Source organism: Necator americanus, chromosome I (genome assembly GCF_031761385.1).
Source record: "Necator americanus strain Aroian chromosome I, whole genome shotgun sequence".
Classification (NCBI taxonomy): domain Eukaryota; kingdom Metazoa; phylum Nematoda; class Chromadorea; order Rhabditida; family Ancylostomatidae; genus Necator; species Necator americanus.
The window spans coordinates 31,922,101-31,939,738 of NC_087371.1; the positions used below are offsets into that span (position 1 = coordinate 31,922,101).

General features: G+C 41.2%; 4 protein-coding genes across 7 annotated transcripts; 3 read left to right on the forward strand and 1 right to left on the reverse strand.

The window, feature by feature from the left end:
- Positions 1–1,142: 1,142 nt before the first annotated feature.
- Positions 1,143–1,778, forward strand: RB195_007468 (uncharacterized protein; the record flags this gene model as incomplete). Of its 2 annotated transcripts, none has more annotated exons than XM_064181113.1 (1): positions 1,143–1,778. In XM_064181113.1, the coding sequence occupies one exon, from the start codon at positions 1,143–1,145 to the stop codon at positions 1,776–1,778; it is 636 nt and encodes a 211-aa protein (XP_064037926.1). The 2 variants fall into 2 exon arrangements, with proteins under 2 accessions (XP_064037926.1, XP_064037927.1); XM_064181112.1 differs by having other exon boundaries at positions 1,191–1,778.
- Positions 1,779–2,683: 905 nt separating this feature from the next.
- Positions 2,684–3,145, forward strand: RB195_007469 (uncharacterized protein; the record flags this gene model as incomplete). The annotated part of the gene is made up of 1 exon (XM_064181114.1): positions 2,684–3,145. One exon carries the CDS (start codon positions 2,684–2,686, stop codon positions 3,143–3,145), a length of 462 nt encoding a protein of 153 aa, XP_064037928.1.
- Positions 3,146–3,785: 640 nt separating this feature from the next.
- RB195_007470 (uncharacterized protein) lies at positions 3,786–4,832 on the forward strand (the record flags this gene model as incomplete). Its single annotated transcript, XM_064181115.1, has 2 exons — positions 3,786–3,891; positions 4,648–4,832. 2 exons carry the CDS (start codon positions 3,786–3,788, stop codon positions 4,830–4,832), a joined length of 291 nt encoding a protein of 96 aa, XP_064037929.1.
- Positions 4,833–6,192: 1,360 nt separating this feature from the next.
- Positions 6,193–17,270, reverse strand: RB195_007471 (uncharacterized protein; the record flags this gene model as incomplete). 3 transcript variants are annotated; one of them, XM_064181116.1, is made up of 20 exons in its annotated part: positions 6,193–6,351; positions 6,446–6,565; positions 6,627–6,708; positions 6,786–6,920; positions 7,266–7,366; positions 7,420–7,744; positions 7,824–7,972; positions 8,434–8,536; positions 8,602–8,687; positions 9,073–9,137; positions 9,214–9,272; positions 9,332–9,432; positions 9,503–9,567; positions 10,986–11,052; positions 11,259–11,404; positions 11,467–11,550; positions 11,615–11,701; positions 11,764–11,923; positions 14,816–14,881; positions 17,127–17,270. In XM_064181116.1, 20 exons carry the CDS (start codon positions 17,268–17,270, stop codon positions 6,193–6,195), a joined length of 2,304 nt encoding a protein of 767 aa, XP_064037930.1. The 3 variants fall into 3 exon arrangements, with proteins under 3 accessions (XP_064037930.1, XP_064037931.1, XP_064037932.1); XM_064181118.1 differs by lacking the exon at positions 17,127–17,270 and having other exon boundaries at positions 14,816–14,872; XM_064181117.1 differs by lacking the exon at positions 17,127–17,270 and having other exon boundaries at positions 11,467–11,562; positions 14,816–14,872.
- Positions 17,271–17,638: the final 368 nt, after the last annotated feature.

Below are 17,638 nucleotides of genomic sequence, written 5' to 3' on the forward strand. Positions count from 1 at the left end.
GGCGCGTGTACGAGGGTGGCGTTTTATAAGATGTCATCAGAGCTCCCCACGCCGTTTTTTTTTCTAGAAACTTTTGTAGGGGAAATTGGGAAAGATCTCTCTTATATTCATGGTCTACACACCGAGCCCTATATTGTTCATAGGAGATCCCAACATTGTCAATTTCGTGATATGCTGCTTTTTATGTCCAATTAGCAGTCCCCACAGGTGTTCACCCGACTGAGCGCTGTGCTTCGATTCAGCAAAAAGGTGCATGAATTAAGCGGAGAAAGAATACGTATTGTGGCAAACGCGTTGCGCTCATCCGGTTGAACACATTCCGTACCCAGCATAAATAGTATTTACTACATGCCACGATTTCAATGTTGGATAGGTTCAATCAGCGGAGAAGAAAACAGGGGATGTTTCCAACAGACATTGTTTGGGAAATTACTAGATGCTAACATTTGTAGAACAAAGTTTTCCTGGTTTTACCACAAATTATTATATCTTTGCGTGTCATGCAATCATCTACAACGATCAGAAAATAAGAAAGATCTTGAAATTTAAGGGTGGGTGTAGCGCAGTCAGGAAGAGGTTAGATTTGACCGTACGGTCAACGGTTCGAAACCCCCCCCCCCCCCCCCCAGTACAAACCAATCTTTTCACTCCTCCAGGGTCGATAAATTGGTACCAGACTGCCGAGGAGGATAAAAACAATTGACTTTATTACCGGCTTTCAATAATCCCAGTAAAGCGTTGGCGCGCCAGCGACTTTATCCTTTCATCTTGAGATTAGAGACACACCTACGGATCTTTCTCACCGAAAGGATCACAGCCGTTTAGCCGCGAGGCTGTGTGGTGTGCCCCCAGGTGGCGGATAGGGGTTAATCGCGAACCAAAAACGACCTTGTGCCTGCCAGAGACGCTGGTGGATTCAGGGGATGGACTTCCTGTTTCTCCTGAGACGGGACTGACTCATGACATCCTTGTATCCAGCACGTTAGTCCGGCCAAAAGCCTTCAATCAAGTGACTAGAAGCTGCAAGGGAGGCGATTCCAACAAATAAGCTCCATTTGACCACTCTGGGAGGACAAACGTTCTTCCCCAAACCCTTGGGCCTGATTCTGGAGGAAAGCCTGAGAACGGTAGCGCCAGGAAAGATGGGGTTGCAGGAATCATGTAGGCTACCGAAACGGAAAAGGACTAGGATGACGATCTGTACTTATCACACACGTACGCTTGCATCGGAAGCGGCCATCGAAAATCTGATGATGCAAGCCAGGAAGATTAACTACGACGTCATGACTGAGCCCCTCAAAGCCGTATGTGAAACTGGAGAAGAACTGTTCTTAGGAACATGCTACAGTAGAGGTGTTGGTGGAGTTAGCGTCCTCGTCAACACGACTATGGCAAAAAACATCGACTTTTTCGAACAACTTAATACCCGAATCGGACGTCTGGGGATGAGAAGATGCGGTTCAATGCCAGTTTTGACTATCTTCGTCGCTTACTCTCCAACATCAAGCTATGAAGAAGAAGAAGTAGAAGCTTTCTATGGACCTAATGGACCTGGGAGAAGTTCTACAGAGAAGACCATACCTTCGATAACGCCAAAATTGGCCCCAGAAAAACGCCTGAAGAACTTCACATCGGAATCCATGGCCTTCAATGGAATGAGCAGGGAAAGAAGGTCGCAATTCCGGAGCCCTCCTCTCTACGCTGGACGTGGGAGTCTCCCGATGGAGGGTATTATAATGAAATTCACCACATCATCGTCAGTAAAAGGTTTTGTCTGACGGATGTCGCGGTTGTACCAAAGTTTTATACGGGATCGGACCATCAGCTTTTTCGAGGAGGATTTTCTTTCACATGTAGAAAAGAAAAAGCGGCGAAGTTCACAAAGCGGACTCCCAGAACCATCATCGACCGGGAGCTCGTCGCTTCGTTTGTCAGCTTTTGGGAACATACCGTCATGCACAACATTGACGACGAATATGAACGGCTTGTAGAACATCTTCACGACTGTACGAGGAAAGGAGTTTCAAAACCAACAAGAGACGCTTGCCTCCGGACACTCTAGAGCTGATACGTCAGCGTGGAGCTGCATAGGCTGCAGGCAACCAAGAACTCACGTCTGAGCTTGCAAGCCTTTGCAGAGAGGCGATAAAGGAAGACCTCAAAGAAAGAAGCGCAGAAGGCTGAAGCTGAAGAGGCAGAGCATTCGCTTCCCCCTTTGGAACTTCGCCAGTTGTAAAACGATAATGACTGCTCTTCGGACCTCAGATATAACAACTACAGCATCGAGAAAGGAGATGGAAAAGGTAATTTGCGACTTCTACTCAGATCTCTTCGACAGCCACGTCCATTTGCCATCTCGCCATCTGAGAGAAGACGGACATATCATTCCAGAGGGTCTCCCGTGACGTGCTATCATGTCGATAAAAATTGTGCGGCAACCCGTCCCGAGGGAATAAGACCAGAACATCTGAAGAACCTTTCTCCAGTACTCATCAATACGAGGGCGAGGTTCTTTACACGTTATCTGTCGGAATGCAAGGTTCCTAAACAGTGGAAGACCAGCAAGACCGTGTTACTGTATAAGAAAGGAGATCCACATAACATCGGCAACTAATCACCCAATCTGGCATACTATCCGTCATCTACAATATATACATCCTACATCGTCCTCTTTACAAGAGTGATGCTTAATAGAATTGAAAAAGTCTTGGATGAAGGACAGCCATGCGAGCAAGCAAGGTTTCGAAAACGGTTCAGCACTATTGACCACATCCGCACTGTTTCGAGACTCATCGAAGTATCACGAGAGTACAAGATGCCACTCTTTCCCACCTTCATCGACTCGAAAAAGGTCTTCGACTCAGTTGAGACGGAAGAGGTCAGGAAGGTCTTGGACAACCAGGGTGTTCCTATTCAGTACATAAAGATACCTCGAGAGTTGTACTTCTTCACGTTCAACTTCACGACCAGAATTTCGCCATTCTACAAGAATATCATCATTAACGTGAAGAGGGGGTCCCACGGGGTGATACAACCTCATCCAAAATATTTACAGCCACCCCGAGAACGCAATGCGAAGGCTGGAATGGGACGATATGATAGTGAAGGTCGATGGTCGGCAGCTGCACCGTTTCCGCTTCGCTGATGTAAATGCATCGGTCTTGAGCTGAATTTGCAAAAGATGATGTTCATACGTAACGGATGGGTCTTGGATGCCCCATTCACGCTCAATGAACGAACATATCCGAGTGCACTAACTACGTTTATCTGGGTCGGGAAATGAACATGGTGAACGACCTGACCCTCGACGTGGGCAGGAGGAGACGAGTGGCTTGGGGAGCGCATAAGGGCATCGAGGATGTAGTGAAGAAGACCAAGAACACGCGGCTCCATGTTCACCTTTTCAACGCCACCTCAATCTAATATTCTTGCTATGACTTGAGCTTCGGAAACCCGGGCATTTCGCAAGCAGGAAGAAAACGAGGTGAGCGTCATTGTGCGCGCAATTGAGAGAGTGGTGCTAGGGGTATCCCGCCTCACAAAAGGGAGAGACGAGACTCAAAGTTCTCTCCTACGTCAACGATCAAAGACGCCGTCGCATTTGCGAAGGAAAGTAAAATAAGGTGGGCCGGACACGTGGTGCGCCTTAACGGCAACCGTTGGACCAGAGCCATGAGCGACCGAGTTCCCCCCGATATTAAGCGCACTACAAGAAGACCGCCGACCCCATGGTCAGATTTCTTCACAAATTCCTTCGAAGAAAATTATGATGCTTTTCCTATCCCATGCGAAAGGAGGAACCACTGGGCGACTCTGGCATCGGGACAAATGGAAGAATTTCTGGCGCCCACTCCACCAGTTCGAAGACCAACGGTAGTCAAGGTGATCAAGGTGAAGATACACACAAACACACAAATACTACAAATCGGCAAATAGTAACTTCCTATGTTTTCCAGAGCCGGAACTATTAAATGTCTTGAATTTCGATAACTGACAGTTTAATACCCATTAATGGCGTATTAAATCTAGCAAAGTTGATGAATGGTGAAATATGAGAATTGTCCACATGTCGCATCTTATAGTAAGGTCAAAACGACATGAAGCACGGTGTAGTTGCGTAAGCGACTGCGGTCGAAGCGGTGCGGTGGAGGCAACAGTCTGAATCGAGGAGAGAGCATCGCAAACTGCAGCGATGAGAGGTGCTAGTAGTGTTCCTCACTCAATTCTAACTGTTGCACTCCACTGCAGGCGCATACGCAACTACACCGTGCTTCATGTCGTTTTGACCCTATTATGCTGTGGATTTTGCTCAAAACCCTATTGTAGTGTTCTCAACAATGTTTGTCATAAACGATTTGTTTCAAGTTGTTGTCGACACATTCATAAATTATTATGTTCGCTTTGGAGCATTTCATCGCTCTGGACCTTAGATGAGAATTTTGGATTTCTTCACTGCCTCGACGCGCGGCAGGAAGGAAAACGATCACAAACCTAGAAAAAAAACGCCCATACGTTGTGCTGTTAAAGATGTCTTCAGAATAAATAGATAGAAAAAAATGAGAAAGAAAAAAGAAAAGAACTAGAATATTCCTGAACAAAGTAGCTCAAGAAATAGACAGCTTCTGCAATATTGACACCACTATTTAGCACCAGAATCACCGCCTAACAGAAATCCAACACCGTCATACAACAACCCTGCTATAATTCGAGGATGTTCATCGTGTGAAACTTCTGCAAAAATCGAAAGCTTGATCAAGCACAACGTTACCAATTACAGATTTGTACTCAACAAATATTTAATTTCTAAAAGTGGAACGCTCACCAACTTCTGAAAGAAACTCCAACTTAACAATAACACTACAATGATGAATAAAATACGTAACCTAGAATATATCATAAATAACATAGAATAGAATCACCGCTCCTAAAATTCTCCTCATAATGAAAGAAAACGAACACGCAGACAGGATAATGTACGTACAATATTGGAAGTGTTTAGAATAGAGGTATGAGAAGTCGAAAGATGCTTATTATCCACTGGCAGTCGCACCACACCATACGTACGAGGTACTTTATACATACACGCCAAAATAGAAAGTCTTGATTCCTATGATATAAATTAAGAACAATTCGGATAATTGGCAGCATTCATACGAAAGAACCTAGGGGTGAAAAATAAAACACAATCAATTCTAAGAGATCAAGCACGACATTCATATGAGACGTTTTTTGACAGGTTCATATTCAGAAAAAAAAAATCCGGTTAAATGAGAGCAACGCATGAAGGACACATGAAGGACACAAGTAGAAGTCAAATACCTTTCACTCGATAATCACCTTACTAGCAACATTTGTACAATGAAAAAACAGCGTTCAAAGGCACAGTTCATACTTGTTACAAAGATATACAGGCTAAATTAGGGTAAAATGTAGTATGGGGGGGCACTCAGTGGCGCCGTTACTTCCCGATAAATAATTGAATCAATCGGGACCCTAAAACCTAAGCATTAGTCTTAGAGGATCTATGACATTTGAGCTAAATTTACTAAGAGAAAAATGTGAGTTAAAGCATCGAAAATTAAGGGCGCCACTGAATGAATTCCATCCTCTCCCCCAACTACATTTTCCCTCCGGGTTATAGACTTTAATAATTATTCATGACAAACGACCGCACCTCGCAACTCAGGGATAGTTCGTACAACACAGCAAATGTCAAAAAACTGCAAAGTACGATAGTCTCGAAGAACATTATGTACAGCTACAAATCACAACTATCATCGAATCATAGCAGATTCACCTTAACAGCTGCATAACGCAACTATTACATTGAACGCTTATAGTGTCACAAATGATACAGAGTTTGTAATCAAGCTGATTCCTGCTTAGAAGTATCTGAGCGGGAAGTTCAGTTAATTTCGGGGCGGAAAACTTCGCATTACATCTGCAGTTACGATGCATATGTAATATTCTTGCCATCATTTCGTTGTTTTCATTACAAATCAAGAGTCCATTGCAGAATCCATTGCCTCGCGTTGCTTTTTCTTATACAAGTCTTAGAAGTGCCTTTGAAGCTGATTCCTCACTCGATGTTGAACCCTACTATGATGTCGCAAAGGCAATACCTTATCGGTAGACTTCAGAAAATACGAACGAGCAAAATAATTACAATACTAAGGAAAAAAGATATCAATTTCACTCATTGGGGCCTAACTCGTATAATTTCTGTGTGAGCGTAGCCATGTCAGTTGGTGTCATCTTCTCTTGTTGTACTAGTCTTGTCAACCTCGCGACACAATGCGCTCTGATGCGCTTTTTCTTCATCTCCACTCCACATGTCTCCACAAATTTCGTCTACAACGATGGTATTTCATTTAAAAAAAAAAGCAGAAAGAATGAAACTATGAAAGAAAAATCCAATAATTCAGAAGGATAATGATAAACCTACATAAAAATCAAGCGTAAGCTTTCCACCAACAATCAAATGCCGGAATTTTGACCGAAATTTGTTATGAAGGATCATGAATTCTTTTTCTTGTGGAGTATCATCAATATAGTCTCGGATATTCTATAACAACAAGAAAATCTATAACTAACAAGATGGACAAGAGAAAACGAACAGGACCAACCCTTTCTGATAAATGATCCTTCCAGTCGCAGGTATCTTCAACCACCGAATGGTATATCTTCGAGGATGACGGTCCGGGAACCCTTCAACGCAGAAACAGAAGTGAATATTATCGACTATAACAAGGCAACTTAGAAAAAAAAAAACTCAGAAGCCTCACTGAGAGTACGTTGGAGGCACAAATGACATTTCTCCATACGGAATCATCTGAGCCTTGGGGAGTTCATTCTTCTTCCTTACGGGGACTTCTGGCGGAGGCGCATAGAGGATTTTGTGTTGGAGTGGAACAGTACTCCTAAAATAGCTTTCTAGCACTCCAAAAACTTAAAATTCCTAACTTCTTAAAATTCCTACAAAGTACGTAAGGACGTGCCACTTCTCTACACGCATCGCGTTCACGAGCTACCGGTCGAAAATCAATGAGGCCTCCTCAATCGACTATTGAGATAAAACCAGTTAATAATGCCGTTTTCAATAAACTAGGGAGACTTGAGTGTAGACATGCTCATCATACACATAATCTACACCCTAAAGTCTACTGCCCACAAGAGAGTCCAAACATGGAAAATTTTATGATACGCTGCCTTTAAAAGCACTAGCAATGCAAAAACCATGAATAGTTGCAGTGGATGGAACTTACAACGAATTTCTATCTCTCTCCTCATTAGTCTTAGGATTTTCCCAATCCGAACGAGTAATGGCACTAGAGACGACAAAATGCACGAAAGACGAACTCCAGTTCTAGAGGAAAGATCTTGCAGCAACAAATGAGAGTGAGAAACTATAACACTCACCACTTTCTCAAAACTGAATGCTGGGTATGAGATTCTCAAATGCTGTTCTAGATCTTCCACAGATTCAAAGTTTTTTCCCGTAAAAGGACAAATGAATCCCGGCACACGGTCAAGTACACCACTTGGGATGATGAAATCCGGCGAAGTCGTCAGTGACGTACGATTATTCTTCTTTGGCGACAACATTTTTTTGGGGGATTTCTGCGCTGATCGCGGTGATTTTCTAGGAGATACTCGCACACTGCGATTCTCCTTATCTGACGAAGGACTTTCTCTTGCAGCTAGTGGCAACTCTTCCAAGATGACATTTCCTTTATAATGGTACCTGAACGGACAACATCTCGTTGCCTCCTAATGATCCTATGATTCCAGACTTGTTTCAGATAACAGAATGAAAAACAGACCAAACAGTGAACTCTGACGACCTCAGCAGCTCTGTCTTTCGCTTGAGCCTTGTGTCCATAACTGTTTCCACAACATTCCAGTCAAATTCAACATGTTCGTCGCTTATACCGAAATTGATCACTCCAATAGGGCCTAGCGCACACAATTTCTTAAAAAAAATACGACAAAACTACGTAATAATGGATAAAAATAAAAGCGTAAAATTAGAAAACTATACAAAAAACAAATAAGTAAAATTCGACGGCTCAGTCTCAATGCTTTCTATCGTACGATAGAGCAGGTTTTGAAAGATTTTTTCCTCGGTCCTACCTGCACAAATTCAAGAATTCAATTCGCCAGAAACCGCAAAAACAAACCCGATAAACTTCATACCTCGAAACGTACTAAAATTTACTACGGATAACTAGCTTGTTTAGAAAAAAAACTGACTACACTATTTATTAAAGTGCTGCTTCGTCGCTGAAATTGCGCTAAAACATCACTCCTATTCTAATGTCCCCATCAAATACTCGAGATGGAAAAAATAGGTTACTACAGAACAACAGGTAGTGATAGATGTGATTATGAAATGAAGAAGGGCGAAAGAAAAGAAAAAAATAGAAAACGAACGCTTCCAATTCTCGCCAAAAGGTCGAGCTGCGAGTTATTTGTCATCCAGCTTTCATCTGGAATTCTGAACGTAATCCCTTCTAGCCCTTCCGTGTCATTATTTCTAGAACATCAAACATTTTCACCAATACTTTGAAGAGGAAACTTCCCAAAGGAAAAAAAACCTACACTAAAACAATAGTATGATTTCCGAAGTCAGGATCGACTCCGTCGTTTTCTCTGGATGCAACCTTCCGCACACCATAAAGCACTCTCTGAAGCAACTAACGAAAGGTAAAAGGGAGGAAGACTTCGTTGGACTTTTTTTTTCTAACACCCAGCAACCTCAACAGGTTATGTATGTAAAGATCCGCATTCCTAGAAGTTTGATACCTAAAATTCTGCAATTTTGACATATAATATCTCATGAAGGAAAATGAAATTAGAAACTGCCAAATGGCGTGAATCACTCTAAGAAATTCATGCACTAGTGTGGTTTGCGCAGGTCAGCGTTGGCGATTGCAAATCGAAATTATTGCCACCAAAAACACCAAATTCAACATTTTCCATAGGGAAATAACCATCATTACAACTCCATAGCTCGTCATTTGTCCACTCCTTTCGAATAAGCTACAAAAACCCTGTCATAGCCAAAAGTACCTTGACAACTGGAGATTCCTTGAGATCCTCCTCCTGTTCGCCTCTCGAACGACCTATCCGTCGAGCTGAATTATCAGAAAAATATGTGAAACACAAGAACAAAAGATAAGAAAAAGTGTAAAAATTGTTTCGTTCACTCACCTGATCCAATATAATGGTACTTCTGTTCTGTATAGACCTTTGCAACAAGATAAACATCACTGAAACCAGTAATTGAGAAATAGATGGCATTACCAGAAGCGTATTATAGTGGACCTACAGCGCAGTTTTCTCTACTTCAGGAGGTACAGAATAGTAAACAACAGGTGGTTTTCGTTGTTGAGAAGTCTTACATGGTATGACAATCCTAGTTAAGAATTCCTTAAAAAAATTATCAATAAATAAATGAATATTAGGAAGGAATTTTCAACCCACTAAGCTCAAAGAGAACCTTTTTGACAACTTTATCCTTTGTGCACGAAACGATAAACACGTCAGTAGTTACATCATTCAAACCTGCAACTATTGTAACCATTGTGGTATATATTATATATTGTAATGCTATATAATAACGGGCTTATTCTGTCACGTGTCTGTTTGTGTGAACATGTATGTGTGTCAGTCACGAAATTCCAAAAATGAAGTACGACGGGTCCCCGAGGTCAGATTGGAGCGCCGACGCCACAAAACTATGAAATGGGGTGCGAGGGGTCCCACGGCGTCGAATTGGTGCGCCAGCGTCAGACAGCTATAAAATGGAGTGAGATGGGTCGCATGGCGCCGAGTTCGCGAGCCGTGGTGCAGTAGTATCGCGCAATAAATTCGTGTACATGTCGCAAAAGGTATGTGAGACGTCGCCTCATAGCCATGGCCACTGCACGAGTTGCGTTGCACCTCTATGACTCCTACGCGTATCTATATCCTTGCACGTTTGCACATGCTTTATTCAGGAAGCAGAAACACGGATGTAAACGGCTGCTTAAAGGAATCATTCCACGAATCTGACGTGATACGGATTCCCGATGGTCAAACACTATACGGGATCGTAGATCGCAGAAACGAGTAGAATCCCCCTCATTTCTTCCTAATCGCCGGTAAAAACGGCCCGGAAGATGCGGCTTCGAACGTATCGGGGTATTGTTGTCTACGAAGAGTTGTATTGGAGCCTTGTGCACGCGCCGCATCTTACGGGCCATTTTTTTATGGCAATTAGGAAGAAACGGATGGAGTCACCCTCTTCTCCATAATCTACGACGCCGCAAAGGCATAACCCACCCGAAACCCGTACCACCCCAGATTCGTGGGTGATGCTTTTAAATAGTAGCCAACAGTTTGCATGATCTGACGTGGAACGTCTATCTTTATCAATACGATGATGTTGTTCACGTCATTTTACGTTAAAATATCATTCTGTGATAACTATAGGTGGAAATCAAGAGAAAAACCCATGTTTCGAGTAGTGGTTTCAAATTGTGTCTATATTATATTTGTATTTAAGTAGTGGTTGAAACTGAAGTTCGAATGCTCTCCTAATGTAGAAATGACGCGTTTCGAAAGAAAACAATGAACTCTTTTGGCTAAATTAAAAAAGACAGAAGTGTTGTGAGTAAAATGCAATTCTAATCTTACAGAAAATGTCACTAGTATTAATTTTCACTGATCAGTGGTGGCAAAGCGAAGCAAGCGAATACCACAGAAAGCCTGAAGTCTGGCTTTAGCCGGACATTCAGACTTGTATATAATAAATCACCGAAAATCTACGAAACAGATCCGTTGGATAAAGTGTTACATTTAACGTGACAAAAGTCGTCTAGAACTTCACGTTTAACATCCATATGATTGAAAATAAAACTAATAATTCTACTAACATTTATAACATTATTTGAAGAAAAGCAACATGTCAAAAAAAAATGAAATACGACTTGTTTACTCACCAGGACAAAGAGGATTGACGTAGTTGAAGAATTCAAAAGTTGTGATTTGCTTCACTCCCTTCCGCATCTGGAAGCTTCACTTCACTTATTCGTACCAACGAATAAGAAATCAAAAGCAAAACATTGCAAAGAAAAACTTTCAGAAAGTCAGATTTCAACAAATTACTGAGAAACTATAATGAAATGTCCTGAGCGATCTCTCAGATCTAAATGACAAGATAAAAAAGAAAAGGACGACACGTATCAGAAGGAAAAGTAAACGAAATTGCTCACACTTTGCTCAATTCTTCTCAAATGCTGAATCTTCTCTACGATAACCTGCCTTTCAGTAGGACGTTGACGCCCTCTTGAATACCTCCAGTTGGATTTCCACAGAATCGACTGGTACTCGGCACGAGCAGTGTAGAAATCCCAAAGCTCTTGAAAACCATAATTCGCACTGAACTATTCAGAATTTGCTTGAAAAAAACCTAGATCCAACCTTGGACATCAACTAACTCAGTGTTAACCGGTGACAAACTCTTTGAAGGCTTTAGATCAACGGTAGACATAGATATATTTGTACCTGATAAAGAGCCTATAAAAAGATGAAATAATTCAAACCGCTGTTGAAACTGCGCAACACTCACTTTCTGCTGGTGTACATTCTGATGTTGCTGAGGAGGGTCTCCGATCAGATGGCGTTGTACAATTCCCAGTTGAGGATAACGACGACACTAAAAAAAAAAGACCGGGAAGAATGTTGATCTTATAAATTTTCTATAACTATTCTACTAACTAGTCCTTCTCTTCTTAGCACATCCACGAGGGCGTTGCCGCACAGGTTGTGGCGGTAGGTTGTATGACTCATCTACTAACTCCTTCTTAACATTGATAAGGTTAATCCCCTCTTCATGCTCCCTCTTTCGCGGACGACCTCGTTTACGTGGAACGGTAAGCTGTAAACTTAAGTAAAGGCACGTATCAATCTCTCTCAAAATGAAAAGAAAATTGCCTGATGAATAAATGAGAATGAATGAATATCTTTACTTTAGCGTATACAATGGGCATTAATATGTGGATTGGTTCGCTAGCGAAATCCACTCTCAAAGAATTGTACAACTAGATGGCACCGTTTGCTGCTTTAGTTTCAATCGCAAAACGCTCGATCCTACATTTCTACACTGTTGTAAGGACATCTATGAGAAGATGTTGTTGACCACTAACAAAATGTGGATAACTTCAAAGGGTTCAGGACTTTTTCGACCCCAAACGCTCGAATCTCTTAATCAGTGCATATAGTTCGGAACTTAGTTTACAAGTATCACAATGAAAATATGCAGCTCTTTATAAATGCAGGAGTTTGGTGCACTAAGAGCAGTCAGAAAAATCAGTCCGCACGGCTCCGGGAACATGTTCGAAAAGGACGCTGTGCCAGAGCAACAGAATCTTCCTCTAATCTTCTAGTAACTTGCTTAAACCCCAACCTTCAAAATTGTCTTCATTTCTGCTAGAATAGAAAAAAAGAACCTGCGAGATTTCCGCGTATCTTATCTTAAAGGCATCACCCCACGAATCTGGGGTGGTACGGACTTCAGGTGGAATATTCGTATACGGGGTCGTAGATTATGGAGAGTTATGGGGAATTGTGGGGTGATGCTTTTAAACCGGAATAGTCCCGTAAATTATTTCTATCACCTCCCACATTTCTCTCAGTTACTTTCCGTGCTAATCCAGCTAGAATTGGAGTGACTAGAAGTAACGCAGGGCATTTGTTACTGGTAGTGCAGGATATATACCAAGCCATAATGGCAAATCGAATAGAATAGTCACAAAGTTAGCACCACATGACGATAAAACTGGAAATTCTAACAAAATTTCAAGTAGGACTGCTTCCAGCTTTAGTGTATCCAGCTCCTATCAAAAAAGATTTTCTGACAGAAGACTAAGATTTCACAAGAACTGCACTTCTTCAACATTCTTAAAACTTTTCTAGAGATCAGAAGATGTTACTACATCACGATTGGATTCTCCCTAATGTTTGACCAGAAAAGACTATTGTTCGCTTTGCTTCGCAGAATACATTGTCGTAAAAAGCGCAAAATTATTCGCATTAAATCTAATAATAGATTATTAATCTAATAATAGATTTAATGCGAAGAATTCAACTCTGACCATTATATATGGAAGCACTCAGTCTCAAGAGATTTAAAAGTGAAAGAAAATTTAATACTTGATAATTTAGAGTCAGAAAATATTGATTTCTGTCCAAAAAAATCATTAGATCAGTTATGTCGGCGCAAACTGTCGTTTACAATAGCTACTTAAAGTCTTCCAACGTCAATAACCGTTCGCTTTAGTCTTATTGTACAAGTGTACCATACACCTCTATTTTTTCTACTTTTTCTACTCCACTATATTTTACCAATACATTGGAAAGGCACTTATCACTAACAAAGCACTTCAGACATTTTAATAAGGAAACAACTACAGTTAGAAACAAACCAAAAAACAATCAGTAGTTGTTGAGAAAAAAAAATTTTGCATGCAATTAGTATATCGTCTTCACTCAGCTCCTCAATCATTTTACGGCACTCGACAGTCTTTCTATCTGCTTTTATTAAGATTCGATTTCATCGTACAACTATCGAAACGGAAAAATCCAACGCCTAAAAAATTTCACACATATTTCAGACATTTTGCACTAATCCAGCACCATTGTGTTCGTAGCAGACGCCTAGGTAAACATAAATTACAGCAAATTTCGAATTCTTGTTTTCATTTACACTCCTTGTGAAACCATAGAGAATCCTTACAAGTGCGACATCCTCGTCGTTGTTGGAACAGTTGAAATTATAAACTCAAGAGCGACTTCCACTGATAGAGAGGTCATTCATTAATTATGTGATCAAAACTGTCTAGGACTATTTTACGAGCATTCATAGGGTAACACAACAAGTAAACGAGGAAAAATCAGCTTCAAATAAACTGGTAACGTAAAAATTAACAAAAACTATTTAAAGCTGTCCAATCAATTCACTGAGAATCTCTTTAGCTGATTTCCGTGCAAACAGTGAATTGAGGAGAAGGATTAAAGGGGCTTAGATGCATTTACGTAAAAGGAGGAGGATAGGAGATGGTAATCGAGAAGCTCATTTGAACAAATCCACGAAAATCCCATTCGGAGCCACTAAAGATGGGAAAGCGACTCTCTACAAAGTGAATCAAGTTAGCTAAAAGAAAGTTACAAGCTGTTAAACTTACCTAAACTATACTACAGTATGCGCATCAGCATAAATGCAAGAATTTGAAAACAACTACAGTCCAGATTTATTGAAGCGATAAGCTTTGATCGCCACATCTTCAATACAATTGCAATAAAAGGAAAAACTTAAAACGTCATCGAAAAAAGTTTTTTCCAAAAGTATACGAATCCATTCCTGGTCCCAGATTTCATAGCAAGTTTAAGAAGAGTTTAATTTGTTTGTGAGAAAAAAAAACATGGATTCAATGAGCAAAATAGTTCACGGATATCGGAGCATGGCCAAACAACAGAAACGGTTGCAACACTCTAGAAAAGTAGGAGTTGGCGATTTTTATGGTTCATGAAAAAGCAGAAATCCAGAATAACAAATCATTGGAACTTTTATGGGATGTACATGATGTATAGAATCATTAATAGAAGTATATAACTTCCCTAAAAGGCAGAATGTTAGTTTAAAAGACAGAGAATAAGACAGGGAACAAACCAGTTACTGTATTGTTGTGGTACTGTATCAGTATGAATAGCTGACTTAGAGAAAAATAGGCAACAAAATAAATCTAAAACGAAAAATCCTAGAATCACAAACCGGTGTATTAGTTGACTTCGAGGCATCCTTTAAAACACCGCAACTCAGCTTATTCATGTCTGCTATCTGCAAAAATATGAGGAAAAGTAATTAGTGCTAAGCAATTAATGCTTTCTCAAATTATCAAAAAGGAATGTGTACGAACAATGAGAAAAGATTTTCATTAATGTTGCTTCTCGGAGATAGCAACGATGAGAAACGAAACGCACTGAAAAATTAAAGTTTATCCGTGAACGGAACGCAAAGATGGAGTCTCACAAGCGGTCGCACAACGCCCTGCCGATCAATATAGCTGTTCCTAACGTCAGTCAACAAAAATTGGTTGAATTATTGATGCTACTAGAGTAAATAAGAGAAATAAAAGGATCCCCGTAAAGGAACCTGACGTAAAGCAACAAAGGAGTGAGAACAGGAAGTGAAAAAAAAACAACAGAAATTTAGATTTGAATGAAAAGAGTATTTCTTCCGTCTTCTGAAAGAAGCATGAGAAATTTGTATGTGCAAAAAAACCTTCACAAAAAGGAAATAAATGTGAACTTTTGAAGAGAAAAAAAGATTGGATTTTCCTGTTGAAGAAAACGTCCTTTGAAATCTCACAATGCGGTAAACGACCAGAACATGAGAAAATGGCGCGAATGTGAACTATTCAAATCGGAGCACGGTGACCGGCGGGCTGCACTCCTGGCAACGCTACGATTGCCCTTTTGTACCAATGGGAAAGTCAGGATACTGAGAATCCCGATCCTTGCACGAAGCCTCTTTGATTTGCTTAGGATTTCTTAGCCGTAACTCCCACACTAGCGACTTTTTTAACCGTTTTTAACCGTTCTACCGAACAAAACAAAACAGTAAGCATTCTAAACGGACTTAGCGAATAGTTAAAATCTATAGTTGGGTCAAAACGACATGAAGCACGGATAGTTGCGCAAGCAGCTGCGCTCGAAGCGCTGCGGTGGAGTGTAGCGGTTGGAATAACTTTATCTGTTCCTTTTGTCCACCGCTACATAGCGATATTGCAAGAATTCGGATGAAAGAATCACGGATGACCATTTTCTAAAGTTGCTACTAAAAGGGAGCAAAATATGATTTATTCATCAGCCGATTGTTTCAATTTTGATTTTTAACTGGTAGAATAGATGTGTAATAGAAAACTAAGGTGAATTTAGTTACTGTACATGTCAAAGATGGATCAATTTATAGTCGGGTCAAAACGACATGAAGCACGGATAGTTGCGTAAGTGTCTGCGCTCGTTGCGCAGCGGTGGAACGTAGCGGTTGGAATCGCGGTGAGACCATGCCGAACTGCAGAAATGGTGGTGGTAGCGAGGGTCCCTTCACGATCTCAACCGCTACGCTCTACCGCGCCGCTTCGAGCGCAGCTGCACCGTGCTTCATGTCGTTTTGACCCAACTATACGTCTTTCTACTTGATGGAGAGTAGGAGAACAACAAATCTAAAAAGAGTGCATTTTCCGACCTGTATGAATTATATAACTGGGCCCTACTACAGTTTATAATCAATGTATGGGAAAAGAGTTGAAGAATAGCTGAAGTATTGCGTATAGTGTTTATCGTACATCTAATATACAATCATCAGGAGAAAAAAGGAAAGAAGAAGTACTGCACGGATATTTGGTTGTAGTATTGCTTAGTGTTCCACTTTCTCACGTGTTGCGGCGAAACCGAGCTGTCATTAAGGTCCTAGCGCGAAAATATGTGCCTCCTCCTTTGTTGAGGTGACTAAAAGTGGCGCTTTACACGAGAACAGCAACTGCGTTCCAGAATCTCTTGGATCTTACTCGCCTACAGTTTTTTTGACCAGTTTTTGTCGCTGCCGGAGCCCCACCGATGTCTTTTTTTTCCGAATGATATTCAAGAAAAATCTAGAGCCTTGTAATTTGGAAGTAATATCTCAGTATATATGTAATATCTTACCAATCAGACTTTCAAATGTATTCAAGGATCCTCGACTGCGTCTTCAGCGCAATTCAAATAATTTCTCTGTTTGACACGCACACTTTCTTCATATCGCTTCGGTGGTCCCCGGCGGATTGCAGTCGCTAGGTAAACAAAAGTGCCGGCGTATATAAAATGACTATATGTTTTCTTTATCGACAAAAGATTGTTTCTGTTTTTCATTGAGGGATTTTTGAAACAAATAAATCGTTGTCCCTTCTTCTGTTTACGAGGTTTTGTTCAAGAGTGGCTGTCTCTGTTGTCTTCGATTCTCTGGACCAATTCTTTTCTACTGAAATATTCCAGAGAATATCAGATTATTGGCATAATGCTTCTAAGGCTTGTTAGGTACATACCTTGTGGGAAGGAAGCTGATTCTGTTCATCCCTCCCTGTATCAGTGTAAACGGACGGCCCCGGAACGTTGTTTCTTACGATGGCTTCTGTTGCAATGCGCCACTCTTGCGCGTCGCCCACGCCTGCGATTAGTCGAAATGCCATTCGGACGCCCGATAGGCAATTCACGTCATTCGACGAATCGCAGGCGGAGCGAGGCGCAACGGTGGCGCGTTGCAACAGAGAACGTCGTAAGAAACAACGATCTGGAGCCGTCCGTCTACAGTAATGCAGGGAGAGATGAGCGGCATCACCATCTTCCTCACAATCTACGACCCCGTATAGGCATTACCCGCCTGAAACCTGGACAATTCCAGAATCATTGGGTGATGCTTTAAATCGAGGCCCCCCAGGATCTGGCGGCTGTTATCTGACCATAGACTGCTGGAAAATTGGATAAAGCTAGAAGAACTAAGAGGAGGCGAATTCAAGTGCTTTATGAATTCAATAGAATTGTACAGTGCAAATGGCAC